We start from the raw sequence: 21,180 nt of genomic DNA on the forward strand, positions 1-21,180 counted from the left end.
GAGATGAATAATGTGGTAAAAACGAGATTGAGAAGACTTACTTATTAATGTTTTTGTTCGATGATAAAAGTCCTACATCGACTAATTTAGTGAATGGTCATGGATTTATAAACAAAGAATACTCTCCCTATTGTTGTGAGGCATTTTAGGGAAGCACAGAGCAAAGCTATGAAAACTTAGACTTAAAATAGACAATACGATATCATTGTGGAGAGTCACTACAAAAGTGAAGAATGTTGATGCTATTTTTAAAATTTTAATAATATTTCTTAAATATAGTTTTTTTTTTTAAATTTAAGAGTATATTTAAAAAATGATTTTTTTATTTTTTTATTTTTTACTTTTAATTTTAAAAAAGTTTTTAAGTTTATTATTTAAATTTTTAAATTTTAAAAATATTTTTGGGAAAATATATAAATTTTTTATGCTACATTTTTAGATATCTTTCACACTTCGGCTTCGTCCAGAAGCAAGGGAAAGCACAACGCAAATTTTCCCGCCCATTTCTTCGCACTTCACCGATCAATGGCTCCCAAATCCGACAGCGCAGAAGGTAAAGGCTCACGATCGATCTTTTGAATTTTTGCCAATATGATTTCGCTATTGTAATTTTGGTTTGATTTCGCTATTGTAATTTTGGTTTTCATTTTGGATTTATGAACGTCTTCAACGTTGAAATTGAATCGTTTTATTCTGATTTCCTCCATTTCTAAAATTGGCAGCGATCGTACTCAACTTCGTAAATGAGGTATTTGTTTCATCACTGTGCTTCACTGATTTCTTTGTTCATCCATTAATTGTCTGCATTTCGCCGATTTACTGGATGAATTTCTATTACCCAAGCGTGTGTTAGTTTCGTAAATGAGGTATTTGTTTCATCACTGTGCTTCACTGATTTCTTTGTTCATCCATTAATTGTCTGCATTTCGCCGATTTAATGGTTTAATTTCTATTCCCCAAGCGTGTGTTAGTTTGATTTTCCCCCGTCTGTGCTTATCGCGGCGAAGTTCGCAGGCTTTTACGATATGTTCTACTTATATCTTCCTGTTGTTAAGCTGTAACGAGACGCTAATTTGTACATGGAAGAACTTATCTGTCTTCGTCGTTTGTGTGCTGGCTTAATAGGCATAACACATGTGATTCTCTCAAGGAGCGATTTGCTTCGATAGACTTCCCATTCCCCTGTCGAGTGCGTTTGGAATTGCACTTCACTATGAAACTCTCGTTCAGTGCTACTATCGTCTCTTATTTTTTGGAGAGTTTTTTTTTTTTTTTTAGCTTTTCTGTTTATCGACATTTGGCGCATTTTTGTTCTGTTCAGCAAAATCGTCCACTGAACTCTCAAAATGTTGCTGATTGCTTACAAAAGTTCAACCTCAAGAAGACGGCGGTGCAAAAGGCATTGGATGCTCTTGCCGATAGTGGAAAGATTTCTTTCAAGGAATATGGCAAACAGAAGATATATCTCGCCCGGCAAGACCAATTCAAGATCCCAAACAGCGAGGAACTTACTCAGATGAAGGAATCAAACTCCACATTGCAGCAAAATCTACACGAGCAGAAAAAAGCTATTAGCCAGGTTGAAGAAGGTAATCCCACGCGTGAATTTCAAAGAATTCTTCAATAATGTAAATCTTATATATCACTTGAGCCTTTCCAATTACGGTAAGAACATGAAAATTATGTTGCCATGAACTTTTGCAACAGAAATACGAACTTTGCAGTCAAATTTAACGCTGGAACAGATGCGGGAAAAAGAAGCCAGGCTCAGAAAGGAGGTAGATAGATGCTAAATGAGATAGTTGTAACTTTACTTTGTTCAGATAAGTGATTATGTTACGCCCTACCCTCTTTATCTGTTGTTAAGGTTTCAAAACACTTCTTTTTTGATAAATGTTTGTCAGGTTAAGGAATTGGAAGACAAATTGGAAATATTGCGCGAAGGTGTTACACTGGTGAAGCCAGAAGACCGCAAAGCAATTGAGCATATATACTCTGAGAAATTAAGCCAGTGGCGAAGGAGAAAAAGAATGTTCAAAGATCTATGGGATACCATCACCGAGAACTCACCTAAGGATCTAAAAGAATTCAAGGTTCTATCATGTCATTTTGCCTGTTTTTACTCAGTTGTTTGAATTAAATACTTCGGATTCTTGCAGGAAGAACTTGGCCTTGAATACGATGAAGATGTAGGTGTAAATTTGCAGTCATTCACCGACATGTTACCACAAACTCGAAAACGACCCAGGGGAAGGTGAGTGATACCACAATTTGGGACGTCCAACAGGAGTAAAACAAAGAAGAATTATTTGCTTATTTTACTTCTCTTTATTCAATCCGAGCGTTAAGGCAAATACAGGTAGATTCTGTCTGATCAGAGCTTGCCTTTTGTATCACAAATACTTCTCAAGTTGCTTTTCGTTGATTCATGCCGAGTGAAGATACCGTTTATTTACTGTAATGCTTAGTAAAAGAAACTTGCCGTCTCTGACACTCTTTCTTGGTCCGTAGGGTTCTTAAATTGTTGAATCAGGAAACTCCAGAGATCTTTCCGTCAATTGATTGACCTGTGAACTAAATTAATATTGTTCTGCTGTTGTGTGAACTTAAGAAAACAGATTCCTTTCTTATCTGCACTAGGTTAATGCATCAGCCCTTAGCCTCATGTGTTGCCTAACAAGGTTCCATTTCCATGGAAAGTTAGAAAAATTTTCATTTAGTGATGGATTAGGTGATGAGGAAACTAATACTGTTCCGGCATAGTTGATTCCATTATGAGTATACTAAAACTGTTCCTCATGATTAGATGCATCCATAAGTGAAAAGAATGTTGTATGTCTCCGGGGAGGGGACAGAAAATAAGCTCCAAATTTTACAACACACAGAAAATTTTGATATTCATGAATCCCACTTAACTATTTGCACAATATATCATCACAAAGTTCTTAGAATAAATGAATCCTACTTACAAAACTTATTATTTTTGAACAGACGCCACCCATGATACAATATATTCAAGCTCTTCAGTGTCCACGCACATCTGTTGTCCTTACAACGGCCTCATCCCCTATGCTTTCACTACTTTTGTTATCTGATTCCTCTATGTTTGTTATGATCTCTGCAGACTCTGATTCCATCTTCTCGCAACTCTGGAAGCTCGAATTTTTCTCCTCAAGAGTTGAACTGCTGCTTTCTCCATTCCCAGCATCAACATCACTCTCATCAAAAGCCAAATCCTTCTCCAGCAGTTCGATTATATTTATTGCTTCAATTGGAATCTCATTATCCTTCAAACTAACATCCCCTGCTTCTGAACTAGAAGAAGACACTGGCTGCATCAATTCTGCTGGACTTTCACTTTCCTCCACTTCTATAGACGTGCTTCCCATGTGTATTGCCTTGTTTTCTGATTCTAATTCAATCTCAATGTTCTTGGACTCATCAGTTTCAGATGATTTTCTAGGTTTTGTGCTCAGAGTATTCAGATCATCTTGATCAAGTGATTTAGATTGAGAGAGTTCCACAGCAGCTCTCGCTGCAGCTGCTGCATAAGCGGCAGACTCGAATGCTGCCTGAGCTGCATCGGCCACATCCTTGTACTTCCTCCTTCCTCTCATTGAATCAGCATATCGACTGTCTTTCTCTATCTCTTCAGGTAAAATCTGAAAAACACCTTCCACTTTAGTTTCCTGCGCTGGTTGATCCTTGTTCTCTTCTGCAACAACTTTTTCCTGCATCTATTTTGTTCAATTCAAATATGTAGATTTTAGAAAGTTTCCCAACATAATAGATAGCAACTTTCTATCTCATTAGTTACTTGAAGTACCTTAGTTGAATCTTCATAAGCCTCCAAATCTTTCAAAGTAACACCATTTTCAGAAGCAATTTGTTTGAGTAACTTCATTTTAATCTCCAAACTTGGTGGCCTAGCTGATAGCTTCTGCACTATCTGAAAGATGACCACATCATTAAGTGAAATGCACCGAGGGAAATTTTGCATACAAACCCAAGCTCCACTAGTTGAAGTGAAATGATTAGAACAACACAAATCATAGCATACCATTGGACTCACAGCACAATTGTTGCGTAACTCTATAGCCTTAGCAGTAAAATCCTTCCCAAAACGACTGGCAATAACTGAACGAATCTCTACAAGCTCAGGGAAATCTCCACATCTAGAAGATGCAAAAATCAAACCTGAAATTGCCTCCTTCAGCTCTTCAGGACATTCCCTACATAATCAAAATAAAACTCTTAAGAATCAAGACCCATCGAAGATTATAGATTAGTTTAGATGTTTACAGGTTCAGTTGCCAACCTTTCATGTTCAAGTTGCTTTATTCTTTCCAATACAACCTCACAATAACTCTCTATTATTGCATATGCATCCAGCAGTTTCTGCTCCTTAATCACCTGCTCAACCTGTCAAAAACAATAAAAACTCTTGGTATAAAGCTTGCCAAGTTAGGAAGCCAAAACCCATGCTTAGGAATATGAAAAGAAATGAATGATCTTACACGAAGCAGAGCTCTCTCATGGTGACCAAGCTGCAGCAACTGAACTACATCAGAACGAGCATGGGTGTGTCTCACCTGGCGCTGGTTTGCAAGAACAGCGAGGCGAGAGATGGCCAAATTGACAAGAGCTTTGAACCTGGTGGTCTTGAAGCTTCTTCCAAGAAAGGCATCAAGCTTTTTTCCCATGCTGATGAATTACTCAACGCTGGTTCTAATGGCGGGTGATGAGAAAGCTTTGATGCAATGGGAGAAGAGAAGAGACCACTGACAAAGCTCTTGGAGGGACAGAGGTTTTAAAATACACAGCCACGTCAAAAGGACAAATATGGTGGAAGATACCATAAGGATACAGGTATTGACTTTAGGTCATGAGAAAAATGAACTTTTTATAATCTATTCAACTACCAAGTTGCCTTATTTTGAATTAGTTCATAATCTTTGGTTGTTTTCTCATTAGTCATTTTTCATGCGCGGAAAAAAAGGAAAAAAACCATGTTTTTTAATTGTTGGGGTTTTGTAATTAGTTAAAACAGAAATTTTAATGTGGAGGTCTAAGATGGTATTAGAGTCATGCCTTAAACTTTGTTGTGCCAATAGATTGGTACATCCTCAAATATCGAACAAAGGACTCCAAAAGAAAAAGAGTCGAGTCTCCTCTAAGGCATAATAAAAAATGATTAAGACTCCAAAAGAAAAAGCAGTTGAGCCTCGATTAAGGGGAGGCATACTTTGTTTGTTCGAGGGGAGGTGTCGGATGATGAAAGTCCCACATCGGCTAATTTAGGGAATGATCATGGGTTTTTAAGTGAGGAATACTATCTCCATTGGTACGAGACTTTTTGGGAAAACCAAGAGCAAAGTCACAAGAGCTTATGCTCAAAGTGTACAATATCATACCACAGTGGAGAGTCGAATAACGTGTGTATAAGATTTATAGTTAAATAGAAACAAATTTAAAATATCTTAAAAAAATCAAATTTATAATATAACCATAAATGTGAACACAAGTACGGACAAAAAGTCACAATAATTACAAGTGAATGAAACGTGTAGAAAAGAAAAAGGGAAGGTATTGGTTTTGACGCGGTTGGCGTGTGAAAAAAACTAACATCGAATTCAGTGTAACCATCGAACCGAAGAACTTAAGGGTAGAGACCGGTCTTCCTGATCTACCACCACAAACACGTATTTTAGTGGTCCGATTTAACCCATGTTCTTCGTAAGTATTCCATTTTTAAATCTACCAACTACATTGTCAAAACCTGTAGTTAAGATTGAAAAGAATGGAATCGATTACGATTACGATTACTCTAGAACATGAAGAATAATCCACTTCTATGACAAGAGAACCAGCTAAACTTTTTAAACAAGGTAGATTTAAAAAATACTTTAAATTTGTAAAACACTTTTTCAAAAATTCATGCTAGAAACGATTTCATTGTTCATAATAATTTCATTAATGTACTTTCATATTATTTAGTGCTTGAATCTTCTAACCAATACAATAATTTAGTCCTAATATTTTAAATTTTGTGACAAATTAATCCCCCTATAAAATAACACCATCAAAATTATAATTATCAGTTTTGTTATGCAGCAACTCAATATTTGTTGCCTATAAACAAAATCAGTCTTGAATCCACAAAATCAGTCTTGAATCGGTTTTCGTACTATCACACGTAAAAAATTTCATTAAATCTTTAGTACAAAACTTAAACACTATAAACTAAAATTCAAGAATTTAAATTATCTTTCAAGGACGAAGTGTTGTACCTTGAGATTTTAAAGAAAAGTTGGTATCACCCAAGATGAAAGTCTGTACACGTTTGCAGGTGATGAAAACGTATCCCAGCTGGAAAATTAACGAGTGAAAAGGTGAAATAATGATACAAAAAACCATTATTAGCTTTTATTGAAAGACTTTTTTTCACTTTAGATTTCAAGGGAAGAGATGATTGGGTCAAGTACGATACCTACCAAGTCTTGCTGTAAATGCGAATCCGAGTGTCTAGAAAGCTGAAGAATTTTCTGAATGACCCTTCAGATGAATAAAGCATAAAAGCAATTTCTTAGATATTGCCTTGCTTTAGAACAACCTCCAAAACACAAAAGATTGCCAAAGACCTGAAATATGAGGGGGCCCATGCTATTGACGACGAAGGGGAAATCCATCAGATTGACTTCCTCCCCAAGCGAATAGCGGCAATGTACAGGAATTAGATTGCATTAAATGCACTAAAATCATTGAAGATATGTATTCCTCTTCGTATCCATGCAACAGGGCGTAGCATTTTCAAATGACTATGATCACCTATAATGGAAAATTGGTTTAGTAGAAAACAAAAACCAAGTAATTACTCGGCTTCGTAGATTTAATCACATTGGAAACCGATAGGTTTGGATTGTTCTCTAGGTTCAACCCAAAACCGGACCATGCACACCCTTAACGCTGTTAGTAGACCTGGAAAATACAGCACAACCATTAAGATTAGCAAAATGAATCATGATTAAATAACCCATCCAATTTTCCAAGCTTGTCGAGAATTTTACCGTTTCTGGAATAATAACAAGTTTATTCACATGAGATTAGTACACACTACTATCTAGATCATCTGGATCAACTAAAATCTCCAGAGATAAGGTTAATCCCGATGCATAGAAACTGATCGAGACAACGCCTGGAAAAGTTGCATCAGCCTCTTGATTCTGAAAATTTATTTTCACAGGGACTTCACGAGCAAAGCCTTAGATTACACTCAATCATATGACACATCATTGGAGATGAAATTAGAGAATGTACAGCGCATTGAGTGATAGACAACGAAAGAAAAAAGAGGCTGCTTTCAATCCAAGGCTGTGTGTGGATAAAAAACAGTTAACCAGCACTAAACTCATGAAGACGGGCATTAGGGATTCTCTAACAGTGACTCAGATTTCAGGCTGCCAATACAACTAGGAAACAAATTCTTGATAAGAAGAAATACAACCACAGAAACAATTAGGCCATAGACGTGTATGCACTCAGCTTAAATGCAATCAAACTAGGATCCATAACATGAGTATCATAGGTATCTATAAGATGCACAAAAAAAACATAATAGCCAACAAAATTTCCCGAAAAGCTCAGAACATGGACAACTTGAAAATCATAACTATTGACCAAATGTGAAAGAACGTGAATTAACTTAATCATATCCAGATATTCTGCAAATAAATCCAAATGAAAGCAAGACCTGTTTATCAAATTATATCTTCAACAAGTATTACTTTGAGGATTTCACATAGAATTTGATATAAGAATAAGATTGTAGTAGTCCTGAAAAAGCACCGGAATGGACATCTCTGAAACCTTGAGATCATCTTAAACTACGCGTGTAAACCTAACAATAGTGCGTGTGTGGGAGGGGGTATGGGGGAAATAACTTCAATCACTTCCAAGAATTAACTTATGGACACACAAGACATGGATGAGAGAATTGAAAACATAAGATGAGTAATTAATGCAGTATATTGGCTTCTAACCCATCGAGTTCCAAGAAAGGCTCATGTTCATTCCTCATCTCTCTTTAGAATTACTAGTGAATGGGAAAGCAACATCTAATATAATGAACAATAGAGGAGAATCAAATATGCGAACTTGAATCTAATCTGCATAAGTAGACCAAAGAGTGAAATAAGCTAGACGTAAAAATTTCCTGGCCATATCATGAAAAATGACGAGTACAAACGACAACTAGAAAGACAAGCAAGAAACAGAATACTTCACAATCCAACACTTTATAAAACAGATACAAAGGCATATACAGTTGGTCACAAGGTCATTTGATTTTCAATCTACCGAAATGTTAAACATCTCAAAATCTCATATTTAGTATGGCCTTTATATCAAAAGTAATATTCTATTCATTATTTACTATAGTATTTTAAAATGATAATGACCTAATTCAAAATCAAAACTCTACGTATCAAGTACAAGCTCAAGCTTCTTAGCACCTGAGCACAAAATAGATTGCATTCTATGATTAAACGTATAAGAATTATTGTAGCAAAAGAAATCACTGTTTCCATTGTAAATATAATTGATCAAGAACGAAGTAGAATTATTTCCTTTAACCAACTAACTTTCATGGCAGAGAAATCAACTTATGATAAGCATTTGCATAGAAATTTTTATAAAATACTAAAGAATGTATCCTCATCACAACATTTGTATCACCAGTACTCCGCAACATTTGGGTTGATGCTCTTCATCCTAACCTTATTTTATGATAAATCCACGGAAGAAATATAATTGAAAATTAAATCATCGCAACACCTCAATGATAAAAGTAAGACACTCTTATATATGTCCAAGACCTGCAACAATATTGATACAAAAGTCGTGATATTAAACTTCCATAGGGATCTCAGACTGAAATAAGATGCATATATTTTTATTTTTGCTTTGTTTTTCAGATCAGGAGCTCTGCTAGTTTGATGCATTCATTTTTATCATCAAATTATTGTGCACACGACAAGTATTTAAGATATCCTAGAGTTTATCCTTGATACTTTCATAAACTTGAATCGCTGTGTTCTTTCTAAGAAATAATACAAAGAAGAAAACTGTGCCAATAGAGTTGTATGGAATTGGAAATACTTACAAGAGAATGGGGATGATGGGAAGTTTGCCCTAAAAAAGATAACGAGATCTTATTAAAATAATGAACCTTTAAAAAAAGTAAACTTCAAGGCTCCTATCTCGCATATAAGGATAGAAAAGAACATATATGACAGCGTTACTCACTGCAACACTACTTCACATGGTACCACAGCAGTTAACCTCTCCAATGCTAGTGCCTCCATAAACGACCATACCATGGATCAGCACAATGCAATTCATTATGAAATTCAAACGACTAAAGATACCAAATAAAATTTGAAAACAACTATAGTTAAACATGATATTGACAATACCACAAAGATACTGCAATCGATAGCTTAAAATGTTACAACGGAAACATACAAAAATTGCATGCACATTACCCACACCATTATACAGTGGACTATTATGAAGAGGTAATAAATAACAATTCTTGTTGTACATTCGTTTCTGAATTACTATGCATATCCTCGTTCCCCAACCACCCTCCACTAGGTAGGTTTTCCATAATAAAACAAATAATGGTGCATTAGTATATATGCATCTGACTATGTCTGAATAAAGCAAATATGGACTATTCACAAACAAGCAGCATTAATGGATTAGAACTGGAAGACTATACTGATTTAACAATCCAACCTTACGGAAAATAAATAGACAAACATTTATTAACTAATATCAACTTTATCGCAATCTTCTCACAATAAAACAAACCAAGGTACCTTCTTCTGAGTGCCTCTAAATCACTTAAGCACTGGAAGGTTCTCTCAGAGCAGAAGCAGGCATCCTGAAGGAAAAACTATATTAGACACTTGAGAACCTGAAAGTAAGAAACAAAATGGCTCGAGAGAAAGAGACGTGGGAAAGAGAGGACTGCAGAAGATAACATCTTGCCAGCCTCCATAATAGTAAGGAAAATCACAAATTAATAGCATTAAAAACAAAATAAAATTAAGCACTGCATATAATATAATATACAAACTGTCTTCCGAAAAAGAATAATTTTTATTTACCAAAGCAGTAAATTTAATGGTTTTATTTTATTTTTTTGTCCCCACTAAGTTCCCTGCAAGCCTACTACAGACAATGTTTGTAGTACAAAATAAAAGAAATAATGAGGGAAAAACAAGTATGAACAAAATTTTATAACGGCCACAATCAAGAATGATTACAAGGGGAAGAAACGCTTTCAGCAAGTTGTCTTACAATAGAAACAGTACATTCCACTGAAAGAACCCGCCACTCCTGACCAATATGACCCCTTCTGAATTCAATCATCCCATAATTGTGCCAGAAGCTTAGGTCATCACAAATAAGACTGGCAATACCAAGTGATTAGAAACTGTATGAATTAGGTCATAATTTACAAGAAAACTACTAAACTCTGGTGTCATAAAAGCAGCATCATTGATCACTTGCCAGTGATGAACGGATGGTTCAATGCTTGTGATACTGTCATCCTTTTTTCTGGATCCAATACAAAAATTTTGTCAAGAAGATCCTTAAAATTGGCTAACATCTTTGGATCTTCACCAGGAGATCCCCTAATAATTGATCCAATATCTTTAGGCTTTATATTGACTATTATTCGCTTTATGGTCTGCAAAAGTAAAATTCAAATCTCAATCAGTATTGATGATATAAAAACCTTGGGTGGCAAGTGATACATTCAAAACACAATACCACTTATGCAAAATAATAATAATAATAATAATAAACCCAGTCTCATAAAATCTCCAAACTGAGAATATTTTCTATAAAAGCTGCTAAAATAATCTTTGATGTCCAGAAAATACTTTAAAAAAAGTAGCAATCATTTATGCCAGAAAATTTCTAATAGAAGTTTCGTGACACTACAACACTCAAAAATGTGTGCCTTTGGCTCAGAAACCAGGAAAAGGGGTCAAAATAATTACCTTTTTGGTAACAGGATCCTCCTCAGAAGCATGGAAGTTCAGGTCCTGGTCAAAATGTTGGTCAGTAAATGCTCCCTGTAAAAATCATCAGTAGCAATAAACGTGTTAAAACTTCAAATTGTAACTGAAAGACAAATTGCTATTAAAAATTCCATCTTGTGGATCAAAATTATGTACCTTGCGAAGCATCTTCTTTGGAAAAGGGCCCTTTAATTCCATGTGCAGGCGCAGCATGTCATTGTTAGAAGGACCTGGAAAAAGGACTTTTCCTGTAGACAGCTCGTACAAACAGCAACCCACAGACCAGATATCCATTGGATGGTCATACGGCAGCCCTAAAACTGCAACATGCAAAATAACATCAGTGAAGTAATAACTTGTATTTCTGGAAAGAAATTATCAGTAACAAATGAAAAATAAATTCACTATTCAGACCACCAGATTCATCAGATGTGGAAAACAAGGACCCAAAAACTTACTTATTTCAGGGGCACGATAAAATCGGCTAACAAGGTATGGGGTAATTTCATTTTTACCAGCAAACATGGCATTGCCAAAATCACAAAGCTTCAGCACATTTTTGCCCTCATTGACCTGAAAAATTAATCAAGCATCGTAAGAAAAAATAAGATTAACCAATTCAATAGAATTAAATCCTTTTTTATAAATAACCAAACTTTCATTGAGAACAAAAAAGGGAGAATACAAGGGCATATAAAAGAGAGAAGGAAGTCGCTAGAATTGAAACTCGAAAACATACCAGCATATTATCCGGCTTTATGTCGCAATGTAGAACACCACAATTTCTCAAATGCTTCAGGGCAATAAAAAGCTGCTTAGCGTATGCCCTCACAGCAGTTAGCTTAAGGCCAATATTGCGCCCAAATTTCTTCAAGACCTCACGTAGATTCATATGTAGAGATTCAAAAACTAAACAAAGATGATTCCTATATTTGAAACTTGAAAGAAAACGAACACAGTGACGCTTGTCATCTGGATCTGCACCTACTAGCTTTTTCAATATGACCAACTCCTCCAAACCAGCCTTGTACCTGTATAACACAGGATGCAGTAGAGCATCAAGTACTTGAACATGCAACAAAGTGAACACCAGAATAGCATCACTAGAATAAAGCAAGAAAGACATACATTGTTTCATTACTACGCAAAATTTTGATTGCCACTTCTTCTGGTTCATCATGACCACCTTTGAGATCCTTGGCACGGACTACAGTTGAAAAGACACCTTTGCCATGAGCAGCAGCAATTTCATACCGACCATCAAGGACTTCACCAAATCGATAGTCTGTAATCCACACAAAAGTTAAATAAGAAAAAGAAAACTAGATGAATTAAATTTGTTCTCCAAATGCAGAAAATTATAAAATCTAGAAATATATTTTTCGACAGCAAAATATATATTTGAACCTAAAACTTTGCAACAACTTCATAAAATAAATTCTTTGATTATTCTGCTACTCGACTTCATAATTTAGATCAGCATCCAGTTAAAACAACAAATAATCTAGTAGACAAGATGCACAAAGGAATCATACAACCATTTTCTCCTCCGTTGACGACAAAAATAACAGTATAAAGAATGAAACTAAACCAGTCAACACCTTCACAAGAATACCAGAAGACCTAATGTAAGTGGATCCCAGCAAGATTATTAGATATCTCTCGATTTACAGCAGTTAATTTCAATGGACAGCATCAGAACAGAGGCAAAAATAATGTAACCAAAATAATTTTTCTGGAGGCCAAAATGCAAACATGAAATAAGTTAACAGCATTAAGATTCTAAGAGACAAGAATGCAAGACCAAGAAACCCAGTCATGTTTCCACTCCATATTTATTTTTTAATTAAGATGCATCGTTAAAATTTAAACACGCCATAATATAATCTGAGACTCCCATTTTAACTATAAATCTCACCATATACATCCCAGTTTCTATGAATATTAATGTGTTGTATTACAACATGTGAATGGTATTTAACTTATAAATCTCAGCCATACATGTGAGATACACAAATATATCTGAATACTTACTATAATATCCATCTGCATCGTCCCAATTGTCATGAAGACCACTCCTCTCTATACGCAAACCATCTCCTTTGCCCTGCAAACAAGGGGGAAAAAATATCTCATGGCCCTTAAACAATAGGAAAAAAGAAAACTGCAAAAATCATAGTTTCTCATACCATTTTACGAACTGCAGCAGGTGTTTCTCCAAAAATATCGTCACAGAATATTCCATCTGACCCCTCAGCCTGCACTTATCAATATCAAAGAATTTTAAGATGATAAAATAAAAGGCATAACTACGGAAGCAAAAATTTCAGAAAGTGGAGCTCAAATAAGACTTTGAAGTTCTAAAAAGAATTTCAGGGGAAAAAAAGGAATCTACCCTCTCACATAAGAGAGCATTCTGCGCACCTTTGGAGTACCCTCTCCAAGTCCTTTGGTACCAACAGTTTTATCAGACGCAGCTATTCCATTTTGTTGTGGTGATTTTTCCACAACAAAAGATGAGTCAGCAACACTATCATCCACCACTCCATCAACCAAGTGTGGAATAGCATGAGCACCAGCTTCTGATTGAGAAGAATCATCTGTGGAATCCTTATCTGGTCAAGATAAATCGTTGTATAAGTGAGACAGAGAAAGTCACTAAGTTGCCTGCCTAAGTAGCAGACCTACCAACATCTCCATGAGAAGTTTTTAACTTAATCTCTCTCAAAGAGAAATAGAAACCAACTTAACTCAGTTGCTCTAGATAGCAGGTAGACAGGATTTACAAATTAACCTAATCCTTAAATGTGGCTAAGACTGTGTGTGAATTAACCATGCGACATCAAGGGGAGAGGAGGTGAACGGAGCTAAGATAAACTATATTCAAGTGCTATGATTATGCAATAGGAAACTTTGAGTATCAAATAAGAACCTAAGTCCATACTTGTTGGTTTCTCCTGAAAATAATTATAGTCCAAGGAAATGCAGAAATTTTAAATTTTATGGATATTTGAAAATTACCTTTCTCAGATTCCTTCAAAGAAGGCTTTACTTGTTTCTCTAACTGCTGACACTTGTATTTTTCTAAGATTGCTCGACTCCTCCTCCTACTCTCCTCCTTGATTCTGTTAAGGTACTCCTCTTCTTGATCAGCAAATTGAAATGACATGTTGTCCTCATCCTCTTCCTCTTCATCGTGATCACTATACAGAGAGAAGTTGAACCATATAGAAAATGGCTTCACACTAGCTAAAGGAAACCAAAAGAAATTATTAAAAAAAATTACCTCATTAGATTGCCTTCACCTCCTTCAAGAGCATTTTTCTTAAAACTGCCATGCTTTTCATAAGCATTTCTTCCTCCATTCTGACCAGATTCATTCTCATAACGTCTAGACTGCTTACTAGAAACTTTAGTATAGCCATGTTCAAGGTTCCCATACTTATCCTTACTACTTAAAATATCACTGGCTTTATTTTTATTTCTATCATCTCGTCTCTCTCTATCTGATTCTTTGTCCCTGAACCGGTCCTTTGACATCTCCCTCACCCTTTCCTTGTCTCTGTTTCTATCACTATATTCAGCCTCCTTATCATCATTCCGAGCTCTGTCCCTATCCCTTCTCCCATCCCAGTCCACTTCTTTGTCCTTGCTCCTATCTCTTTCCCTTTCTCTTCTTCTATCCCTATTACCCTCTCTATCTGTGCTCCTACATCTTTCCTTCTCTGCTCTTCTATCCCTATCCACCTCTCTTTCCCTGCTCCAACCTCTTTCCTTCTCTGCTCTTCTATCCCTCTCTACCTCTCTTTCCCTACTCCAATCTCTTTCCTTCTCTGCTCTTCTATCCCTCTCTACCTCTCTTTCCCTACTCCAATCTCTTTCCTTATCCACTCTTCTATCTCTTTCTGCCTCCCTTTCCCTACTCCGATCCCTTTCCTTCACTCTCCTGTCTCTTTCCACATCCTTTTCCCTCCTCCTATCTCTATCCAATTCTCTTTCCCTACTCCTATTTCGTTCTACCTCCTTTCTTCCATCCCTACTCCTTCCTCTTTCTCTTTCATCATACTTGTGCTTATCTCTCTCCATATCTTTATCTTTGCTTTTTTCCCGTTCTTTTTCCTTTGACCAGTCCCTATCCACCTCTATCTTACTTCTCCCTCTGTCCTTTGTATCCCTGCTTCGATGCCTTCCCTCTCCCCTAGCATACTCATCAAATCCCAAACGATCTGAACCACGATGATGACTCCTCTTGGATTCCACCTCCTCTTCTGCTGTTTCACGAGACTGAGATTGCCCCCTGAAGTGAGAATTTGACCTTGATCTACTCCTACAATCTGATGCATCAATGAATCGATCATGAGATGTTGATGGTGTAAAATCCTGGGACTTATCTTCAACCCTTTCCAACTGTGGCCTTTTTGAATTCCCCAAGGTGCTTCTGTCTGTTACCACTTTTTTATTGTCAATGTCGCTTATTTTCAAACTGCCACCTTTGGAAAAAGATGACATTTTTTTGTGGCGACTCTCATCTAACTCAAGAGATCCTTGATCAAATTCACTTTTGTTACGACCCTCTAGACAGGGTTCAAGATCGCCGTATTTAGTTCCAGTCACTTCACTTCTGCAAAAGCTAACATCATTGCCATGTTTATGGCCACTGTTAGTTTGGTAGAAAGCCGTGTTTTCCTCATCTAAGTCTTTTTTTAGATAATAGCCATCTTTGTCTACTAAATTAAATAACTTATTCTTCTCTTTCAACATCTTCTGATCTTGAGGACAGATTCCTGCTCCCTTTTTCACAGTTAAGTTTGCCTCGGTATTAGATGATTCATCCACCGAATAACGCTCCTGCAAAACCAATATAGCATAAAGGCTTAGTGCAGGTGCTTGCATAACAAAGTCCCAGTGAAATTACAGTCAGGCAGCATAGATGCATAGTAAGAAACACGTAACCAGATCTTACAAATTAAATGCAAGCCTGAATCTTCATTGAAACGCCTACTGAAACTTCTTTTGAATTTCACTTGATTTCGTGAGGTGCAATCAGATTCTTACATGAGCAAGGAAACACTGAATAAATCTAACAAAATGTCACCGTGAAAGTTCCATCATAGTCTAAATTTAAATACAAGAAAATAATCCACAATTGACAACTGACAGGAACGAAGAAAAGTATATGTACCTGTAAAAGGTCCGTGCTCTTTGTTTACGGACAAGTTAAAAATGCCTTTGTTCATTTTCTAAAAGAACCAAACCCCTAAAACTACTTTCGATTTTCAAACGTTAATAGCCCTAGTCTTTTTTCAAAATTTCACGGCAATCAAACAGAATGTATGAGTAAAGCAACAAGCAACTTGTCAAGCTGACATACAATAGTGTTGGTTGGAGGCTTACCACAATGGACCGATCAGCTCTATCAGAATTTCCATCAGCTTCAATTTCCCCATATTCCACATCCGCTTCCTTCATCGCACTCTCATTCTCGCGAACGCCAGACTCATCCTCTTCCAGAATTTCCCCTTCCTCCACATCATCTTCAAGCCGAGATCTACGGTTAGCAACAGGAGGAACACTATCGTCCTGGTCACGACAGCTTTCTTCTTCGTTCTTATTGCTACCGTGACGATGTCTGTGGTGGTGGTGGCGGCGATGATGACGATGCTTATGACGCTTCGAGGACTTCTCCTCCTCCTCATCGGAAGCAGATCGGCGGTGCTTCCGGTGAGTAGCGTCGTTAGCCATTGAAGTCGGAATAAATCTAGGGTTTCTCTCTCAACCTTTTCGCTGTATACGCGTCCTAGCCCTTCAGAGAACGGAGCGTCGAAAAGAGATCGTTGCCTTGTAGCCTTACACGATAATTATTTTTTTCTTATTTATGTAAATAATTTCCAAAATACGAGATTTTACTTAACCGGTTACCGGAGTTACGGATAGGCGCGCCGAGCATATTGGCCACTTGCCACGCCGTTGGTTATAAGCGATTTATCTTTAGGAGACGGTATCCAGTGAGTTGCGTATTTAAATCCATTTTTATTTACTTTTCCTAAATAAAATAATATTAAAAATATATGTTCTTTTACATGTATTTTAATAATTAATTAATTTTCATTTTTATTATAATTATTCCAACACTTTTAATGGAATGATTTTAATTGTTGAAATAATAGTTCGAATAAATTTTTTATTTTAATTGTTCTAACACTTAAATTTTTTTGTTTCTTAATGATTCGTGAGGATCGTGATCATCTTATTGGAAATGTTGTTGCTTATTAGGGCTTCTTTGGTGCCCGTGAAGTCGCCATATGAAACTGCCGAGTAGATAGATCAGATCCTGACGTGGCTATTGCTATGTGGCGATACATACTCAACTCGCTCCTACCCATCCCGAGGTACCATAGCATGTCAGGAATAACGGGGGACATAGATGTGATCACTTCCTTGGTTGGAGGTTGTGTCGTCTTAACTTTACGATCATGTAATAACTCAAGCTCACCGCTAGTAAATATTGGCTTTGACTCGCTACGTATTGTCGTCAACCTCACGATTTTAAAACACATCTACTGTTGAGAGATATTCACACTCTAAACCTCTTCAACCGATATGGAATCTCATAGATTAATACACCGAGAATACAATCATAGACAACAAAAATGTCAAAAGAATTATAACCAAAACGACACAAACAGAGCATCCATCAATTAAACCCATAATTACGTTGAGCTAAACTCACCCCTTTCAACTCTCATAAAAATCATCTTTCATTTTGTTGCATTCAGAACCCAATATTTAATATTTTCATAAAAACAATAATCGCTGAAACTAAACAACAAAGAGTATGATCCTTTATTTATCTACGAACGTGACTGAAAATATTTCATTATATATCACAATATCTTCGCCATTATCGAAAAGAAGAACCAAGCAATCTCTTGATCGTTGAAACTCTACTCGTTGGAATCTGCAATTTTCGTGTCAATATCACTTTCTTGTCCAGCAAATTCACCACCACAGACTCTGTATCTAAAACCACAACAAAAATCATTTAGAACTTCCGATTAAAACAACCCATGTTCTAAAAAGGAACACGAAATGATATGATATTGTCCACTTTGACCATAAGCTCTCATGGGTTTGCTTCGAACTTCCCCAAAAAAAATCTCAAACCAATGAAGAAACTACCAGTGTGGACTCCCTCCTAACAATTCTCCCATCGAACAAACTACACCACAGAGCCTCCCTGAGGTTTATGGAGCCCTCGAACAGTCTCCCTTTAATTGAGGCTCGACTCCTTATTTGAAGTCTTCGAACAAAGTACACCATTTGTTCGACACTTTAGTCACTTTTGACATGAGTTTATAAACAAAGAATACTCTCTCCATGAGGCATTTTGGGTAAGCCCAAAGCAAAGCCATGAAAGTTCATGTTTAAAGTGGACAATATCATACAATTATGGAGAGTGTGTTCGTGTAACATTGACTACACCTTTCCAAATTAAGAGCATGACTCTAATACTATGTTAGAAATAGCTGATATCGGCCATTGAAATTGGAAGATGAATCAGATTCCGAGGAAACAGAGCCCCAAAATTCTCAGAAACTCACCGTTCATTTTGGAAAGAATATTCGCTAATTTCTTCTGGCATTCAGCGCAGCCAATGTCCGCCGCGAACACGATTTCCTGAACCTGAAGAATCACGGACCATAAAGCGTTAATTTCAGCCGGAGAGCTCGAAAAACGGCGGAGATACAGAGAAAAAGCAGAGACGAGAGGCAGAGATAAGGATTCGATGGAGGCAAGGCTAGAAGTATGAGGGAAAATCTTAAGCTTCCGAACTCCAATTCCCGCCGCCGCCGCCGCCTTGTTGGGCCGCTCCGCCATGGTCCGGTTAAACGCTGCCGGAGAAACAGGGGAGGATTTTATGAGCCATGGATGATGGGACTGTGAAAAGCTTTGTTTAAGTGGTTGCGATAAAGGAGAAGGGGAAAGGAAGATAAGTAAGAGTTGACAAAGATGGTTCGTTTCACAATGACAGCTGCTTTCCGCAAAAGAGTTCGCCAATTTTTTCCTCGCATGGATGATTTCTTCGAGGTTGCTTGTGTGACCAAAAACTCCCTTGTTTTTTACTTCGGTTAAAACTAAAAGATGCACTTTGACTTCAAAAAAAACTATCAATCTAATCATTGTACGACGTTCATGCACGTTTGTAACGGCTCAAGCCCACTGTTAACCGATATTGTTTGCTTTAGCCAGTTACATATCGTCATCGGTCTCACGATTCTGTTAGAGAGAGAGGTTACCACACCCTTATGAAGAATGCTTCGTTTTCCTCCCCACGTGATCTAGGATCTCAGTCCACTCCCTTCAAGGTCGAGCATTCTCATTGGCATTAGTTGCATGTGGGATCTCACAAATTTATTGGTATAAATAGTAATTTCTGTTGAATGACGAAAGTCCCACGTCTCCCCTAATTTAGAGAATGAGGAATACTATCTCCATTGGTACAAGGCCTTTTGAGCTTATGCTCAAAGTCGACAATATCATACCTGCGGAGAGTCATGTAGGTCCAACAATTTCAATTATTTAAATACTAAATAATCCTAAAATTAAAATTATAAAAATTAATTAAATTAATTCATATAATAGAAACCAAAAAAATCCAATCATTTTTACCTTTTGATTTTCAGTTCTCTTTTTAACCTTCGCAGTCGCCAAGTGGCGTCCGAGCGGAAAACGACGCCGTATTGCACAGGGAAAAAGGGAAAGTTGCTGGGAGGAAGCGACAGAGCTCACGCCATGCTCCGCTCCCAATCCCCAACGGCTCCAAGGACTACAATACGTCGCCGTCTTGACCACTTATTTTTCCTTTTTCTTTTTTAATTAGCTTGTAATTAAAGCTTTAACAAATAGTGACGTGGATTAGGGGTATTAATCATGGGCGCTCCACTACCAACAAACAATAACCCATGTCTTCAATTTCAACCATTTTTTAGTCCTTGGATTTATGGTCTATTTTGGCGTCTTTTAAAAAATATTTTTTTCACAAATATGGCGTAATATTTATAAATTATGACATCATAATTTTTCATTTTGAAGGATTAATTTATGAATAGGAGAAATTAGTTATATTTTCTTAGAAAAACCAATAATAAGAGTCACGCAAATGGGCCAGAAACGGTTCCTACGTGTACCTATCATTGTCATGAATCAAACGTTGTGGTGTTGGGACGACATGTCGACCCAAGTCCGCGACAAGGTGTTGGTTTGCCACTTGAATAACATGACATTATTACTGTTACAGGATGAGACCGCCTTTTCAATCCAAAAAATATCTTTTTGAGATAAAAATTAATGAAGGTTTAAAAATTTTATTTGGGACTGAAATTATGAATAATTAAACAAAAGTAAAAACTGTTTTATTTTATTTTATTTTACTGTATTTTAGACCATATAAAAAAAGGCCCAATTCACAAAGTTTCATTTCGTTTTAGATTTGGGCCCATATACGAGTTTGTGGGTCACATCGGCCCAATGATAAATGAAACTCGGAAAACGTGGAAAGCCCATTTAGTGAGCCCATTCTTTCAATCTCGTTAAGAGTTTGTTCTTAGAAGTACACTTTTCCTTGTCCCATGATAAAAGAAGTATGAATCTTAGTATTTTATGTTTAATTGATTCGTAAATTTAAGTGATCGCGAGAATTATAACGGGCACTTTTGTTATGCACACGAGCGATTATATGCATGAATGAAACAATGGAGATAACGTAAGAAAATTTTTGTGAATTGTCTGGAAATTGTGATGTCCCACATTGGTTGGGAGGAGAATAAACCACCATTTATAAGGGTATGGAAACCTTCCCCTTGCATACGCGTTTTAAAGCCTCGAGGGGAAACTCGAAAGGGAAAGTCAAAAGAGGACAATATCTGCTAGCGGTGGATTTGGGGCGTTACAAATGGTATCAGAGCCAGACACCGGAAGATGTGACAGCCTTCTCACCGTTCCCCAAAGGGGGTAGACACGAGGCGGTGTGCCAGTAAGGATGCTGACCCATAGCACAGCCTTCTCGCTGTTCCCCAAAGGGGGC

At 36.8% G+C, this 21,180-nt stretch overlaps 4 protein-coding genes across 11 annotated transcripts; 1 reads left to right on the forward strand and 3 right to left on the reverse strand.

The window, feature by feature from the left end:
* The first annotated feature begins 447 nt into the window (after window positions 1–447).
* LOC111801813 (homologous-pairing protein 2 homolog) lies at window positions 448–4,944 on the forward strand. Of its 3 annotated transcripts, none has more exons than XM_087127180.1 (8): window positions 448–553; window positions 723–748; window positions 1,322–1,589; window positions 1,708–1,778; window positions 1,905–2,093; window positions 2,160–2,254; window positions 3,125–3,655; window positions 4,393–4,944. In XM_087127180.1, exons 1-7 carry the CDS (start codon window positions 526–528, stop codon window positions 3,129–3,131), a joined length of 684 nt encoding a protein of 227 aa, XP_086983306.1. In that variant the 5' UTR covers window positions 448–525; the 3' UTR covers window positions 3,132–3,655; window positions 4,393–4,944. The 3 variants fall into 3 exon arrangements, with proteins under 3 accessions (XP_086983306.1, XP_023541751.2, XP_086983307.1); XM_087127181.1 differs by having other exon boundaries at window positions 511–553; window positions 2,160–2,359; XM_023685983.2 differs by having other exon boundaries at window positions 3,125–4,944.
* Window positions 2,816–4,703, reverse strand: LOC111801812 (uncharacterized). The gene is made up of 5 exons (XM_023685979.2): window positions 4,518–4,703; window positions 4,319–4,422; window positions 4,061–4,232; window positions 3,827–3,949; window positions 2,816–3,737 (listed from the first exon to the last, which is right to left on the reverse strand). Exons 1-5 carry the CDS (start codon window positions 4,701–4,703, stop codon window positions 3,024–3,026), a joined length of 1,299 nt encoding a protein of 432 aa, XP_023541747.2. The 3' UTR covers window positions 2,816–3,023.
* A 538-nt stretch (window positions 4,945–5,482) lies between the features above and the next one.
* LOC111801811 (uncharacterized) lies at window positions 5,483–16,961 on the reverse strand. Of its 3 annotated transcripts, XM_087127177.1 has the most exons (18): window positions 16,491–16,961; window positions 14,383–15,944; window positions 14,118–14,299; window positions 13,521–13,711; window positions 13,286–13,354; window positions 13,131–13,203; window positions 12,225–12,381; window positions 11,836–12,127; window positions 11,555–11,669; window positions 11,253–11,416; window positions 11,076–11,150; window positions 10,579–10,759; window positions 10,366–10,477; window positions 9,882–9,946; window positions 9,304–9,356; window positions 6,495–9,189; window positions 6,291–6,369; window positions 5,483–5,779 (listed from the first exon to the last, which is right to left on the reverse strand). In XM_087127177.1, exons 1-13 carry the CDS (start codon window positions 16,836–16,838, stop codon window positions 10,458–10,460), a joined length of 3,429 nt encoding a protein of 1,142 aa, XP_086983303.1. In that variant the 5' UTR covers window positions 16,839–16,961; the 3' UTR covers window positions 5,483–5,779; window positions 6,291–6,369; window positions 6,495–9,189; window positions 9,304–9,356; window positions 9,882–9,946; window positions 10,366–10,457. The 3 variants fall into 3 exon arrangements, with proteins under 3 accessions (XP_086983303.1, XP_086983305.1, XP_086983304.1); XM_087127179.1 differs by having other exon boundaries at window positions 10,366–10,759; window positions 16,491–16,960; XM_087127178.1 differs by lacking the exons at window positions 5,483–5,779; window positions 6,291–6,369; window positions 6,495–9,189; window positions 9,304–9,356; window positions 9,882–9,946 and having other exon boundaries at window positions 10,275–10,477.
* A 955-nt stretch (window positions 16,962–17,916) lies between these two features.
* Window positions 17,917–19,154, reverse strand: LOC111802252 (uncharacterized). Of its 4 annotated transcripts, none has more exons than XM_087126797.1 (3): window positions 18,861–19,147; window positions 18,698–18,779; window positions 17,917–18,110 (listed from the first exon to the last, which is right to left on the reverse strand). In XM_087126797.1, the coding sequence occupies exons 1-3, from the start codon at window positions 18,972–18,974 to the stop codon at window positions 17,998–18,000; spliced, it is 309 nt and encodes a 102-aa protein (XP_086982923.1). In that variant the 5' UTR covers window positions 18,975–19,147; the 3' UTR covers window positions 17,917–17,997. The 4 variants fall into 4 exon arrangements, with proteins under 4 accessions (XP_086982923.1, XP_023542320.2, XP_086982921.1 ...); XM_023686552.2 differs by having other exon boundaries at window positions 17,917–18,116; window positions 18,861–19,131; XM_087126795.1 differs by having other exon boundaries at window positions 18,698–19,154.
* Between the last annotated feature and the right edge of the window lie 2,026 nt (window positions 19,155–21,180).

The sequence above is a fragment of the Cucurbita pepo genome, chromosome 9 (assembly GCF_057944985.1).
Source record: "Cucurbita pepo subsp. pepo isolate OVF chromosome 9, ASM5794498v1, whole genome shotgun sequence".
In the NCBI taxonomy this organism is placed as follows: domain Eukaryota; kingdom Viridiplantae; phylum Streptophyta; class Magnoliopsida; order Cucurbitales; family Cucurbitaceae; genus Cucurbita; species Cucurbita pepo.

Coding starts and splice junctions, on each gene's coding strand:
- LOC111801812 (XM_023685979.2), bottom strand. CDS start 4,703: ATGGGAAAAAAGCTTGATGCCTTTCTTGGAAGAAGCTTCAAGACCACC. Junction 4,233..4,318: donor AAGCAACTTGAACATGAAAG/GTTGGCAACTGA, acceptor TTGATTATGTAG/GGAATGTCCTGAAGAGCTGA. Junction 3,738..3,826: donor CTTATGAAGATTCAACTAAG/GTACTTCAAGTA, acceptor TGAACAAAATAG/ATGCAGGAAAAAGTTGTTGC.
- LOC111801811 (XM_087127177.1), bottom strand. CDS start 16,838: ATGGCTAACGACGCTACTCACCGGAAGCACCGCCGATCTGCTTCCGAT. Junction 13,204..13,285: donor CTGCTGCAGTTCGTAAAATG/GTATGAGAAACT, acceptor CCTTGTTTGCAG/GGCAAAGGAGATGGTTTGCG. Junction 11,151..11,252: donor CAAAGAAGATGCTTCGCAAG/GTACATAATTTT, acceptor TGATTTTTACAG/GGAGCATTTACTGACCAACA.
- LOC111802252 (XM_087126794.1), bottom strand. CDS start 18,974: ATGGCGGAGCGGCCCAACAAGGCGGCGGCGGCGGCGGGAATTGGAGTT. Junction 18,117..18,697: donor TATTCTTTCCAAAATGAACG/GTGAGTTTCTGA, acceptor TTGTGGTTTTAG/ATACAGAGTCTGTGGTGGTG.
- LOC111801813 (XM_023685983.2), top strand. CDS start 526: ATGGCTCCCAAATCCGACAGCGCAGAAG. Junction 1,590..1,707: donor TATTAGCCAGGTTGAAGAAG/GTAATCCCACGC, acceptor CTTTTGCAACAG/AAATACGAACTTTGCAGTCA. Junction 2,094..2,159: donor AGGATCTAAAAGAATTCAAG/GTTCTATCATGT, acceptor GGATTCTTGCAG/GAAGAACTTGGCCTTGAATA.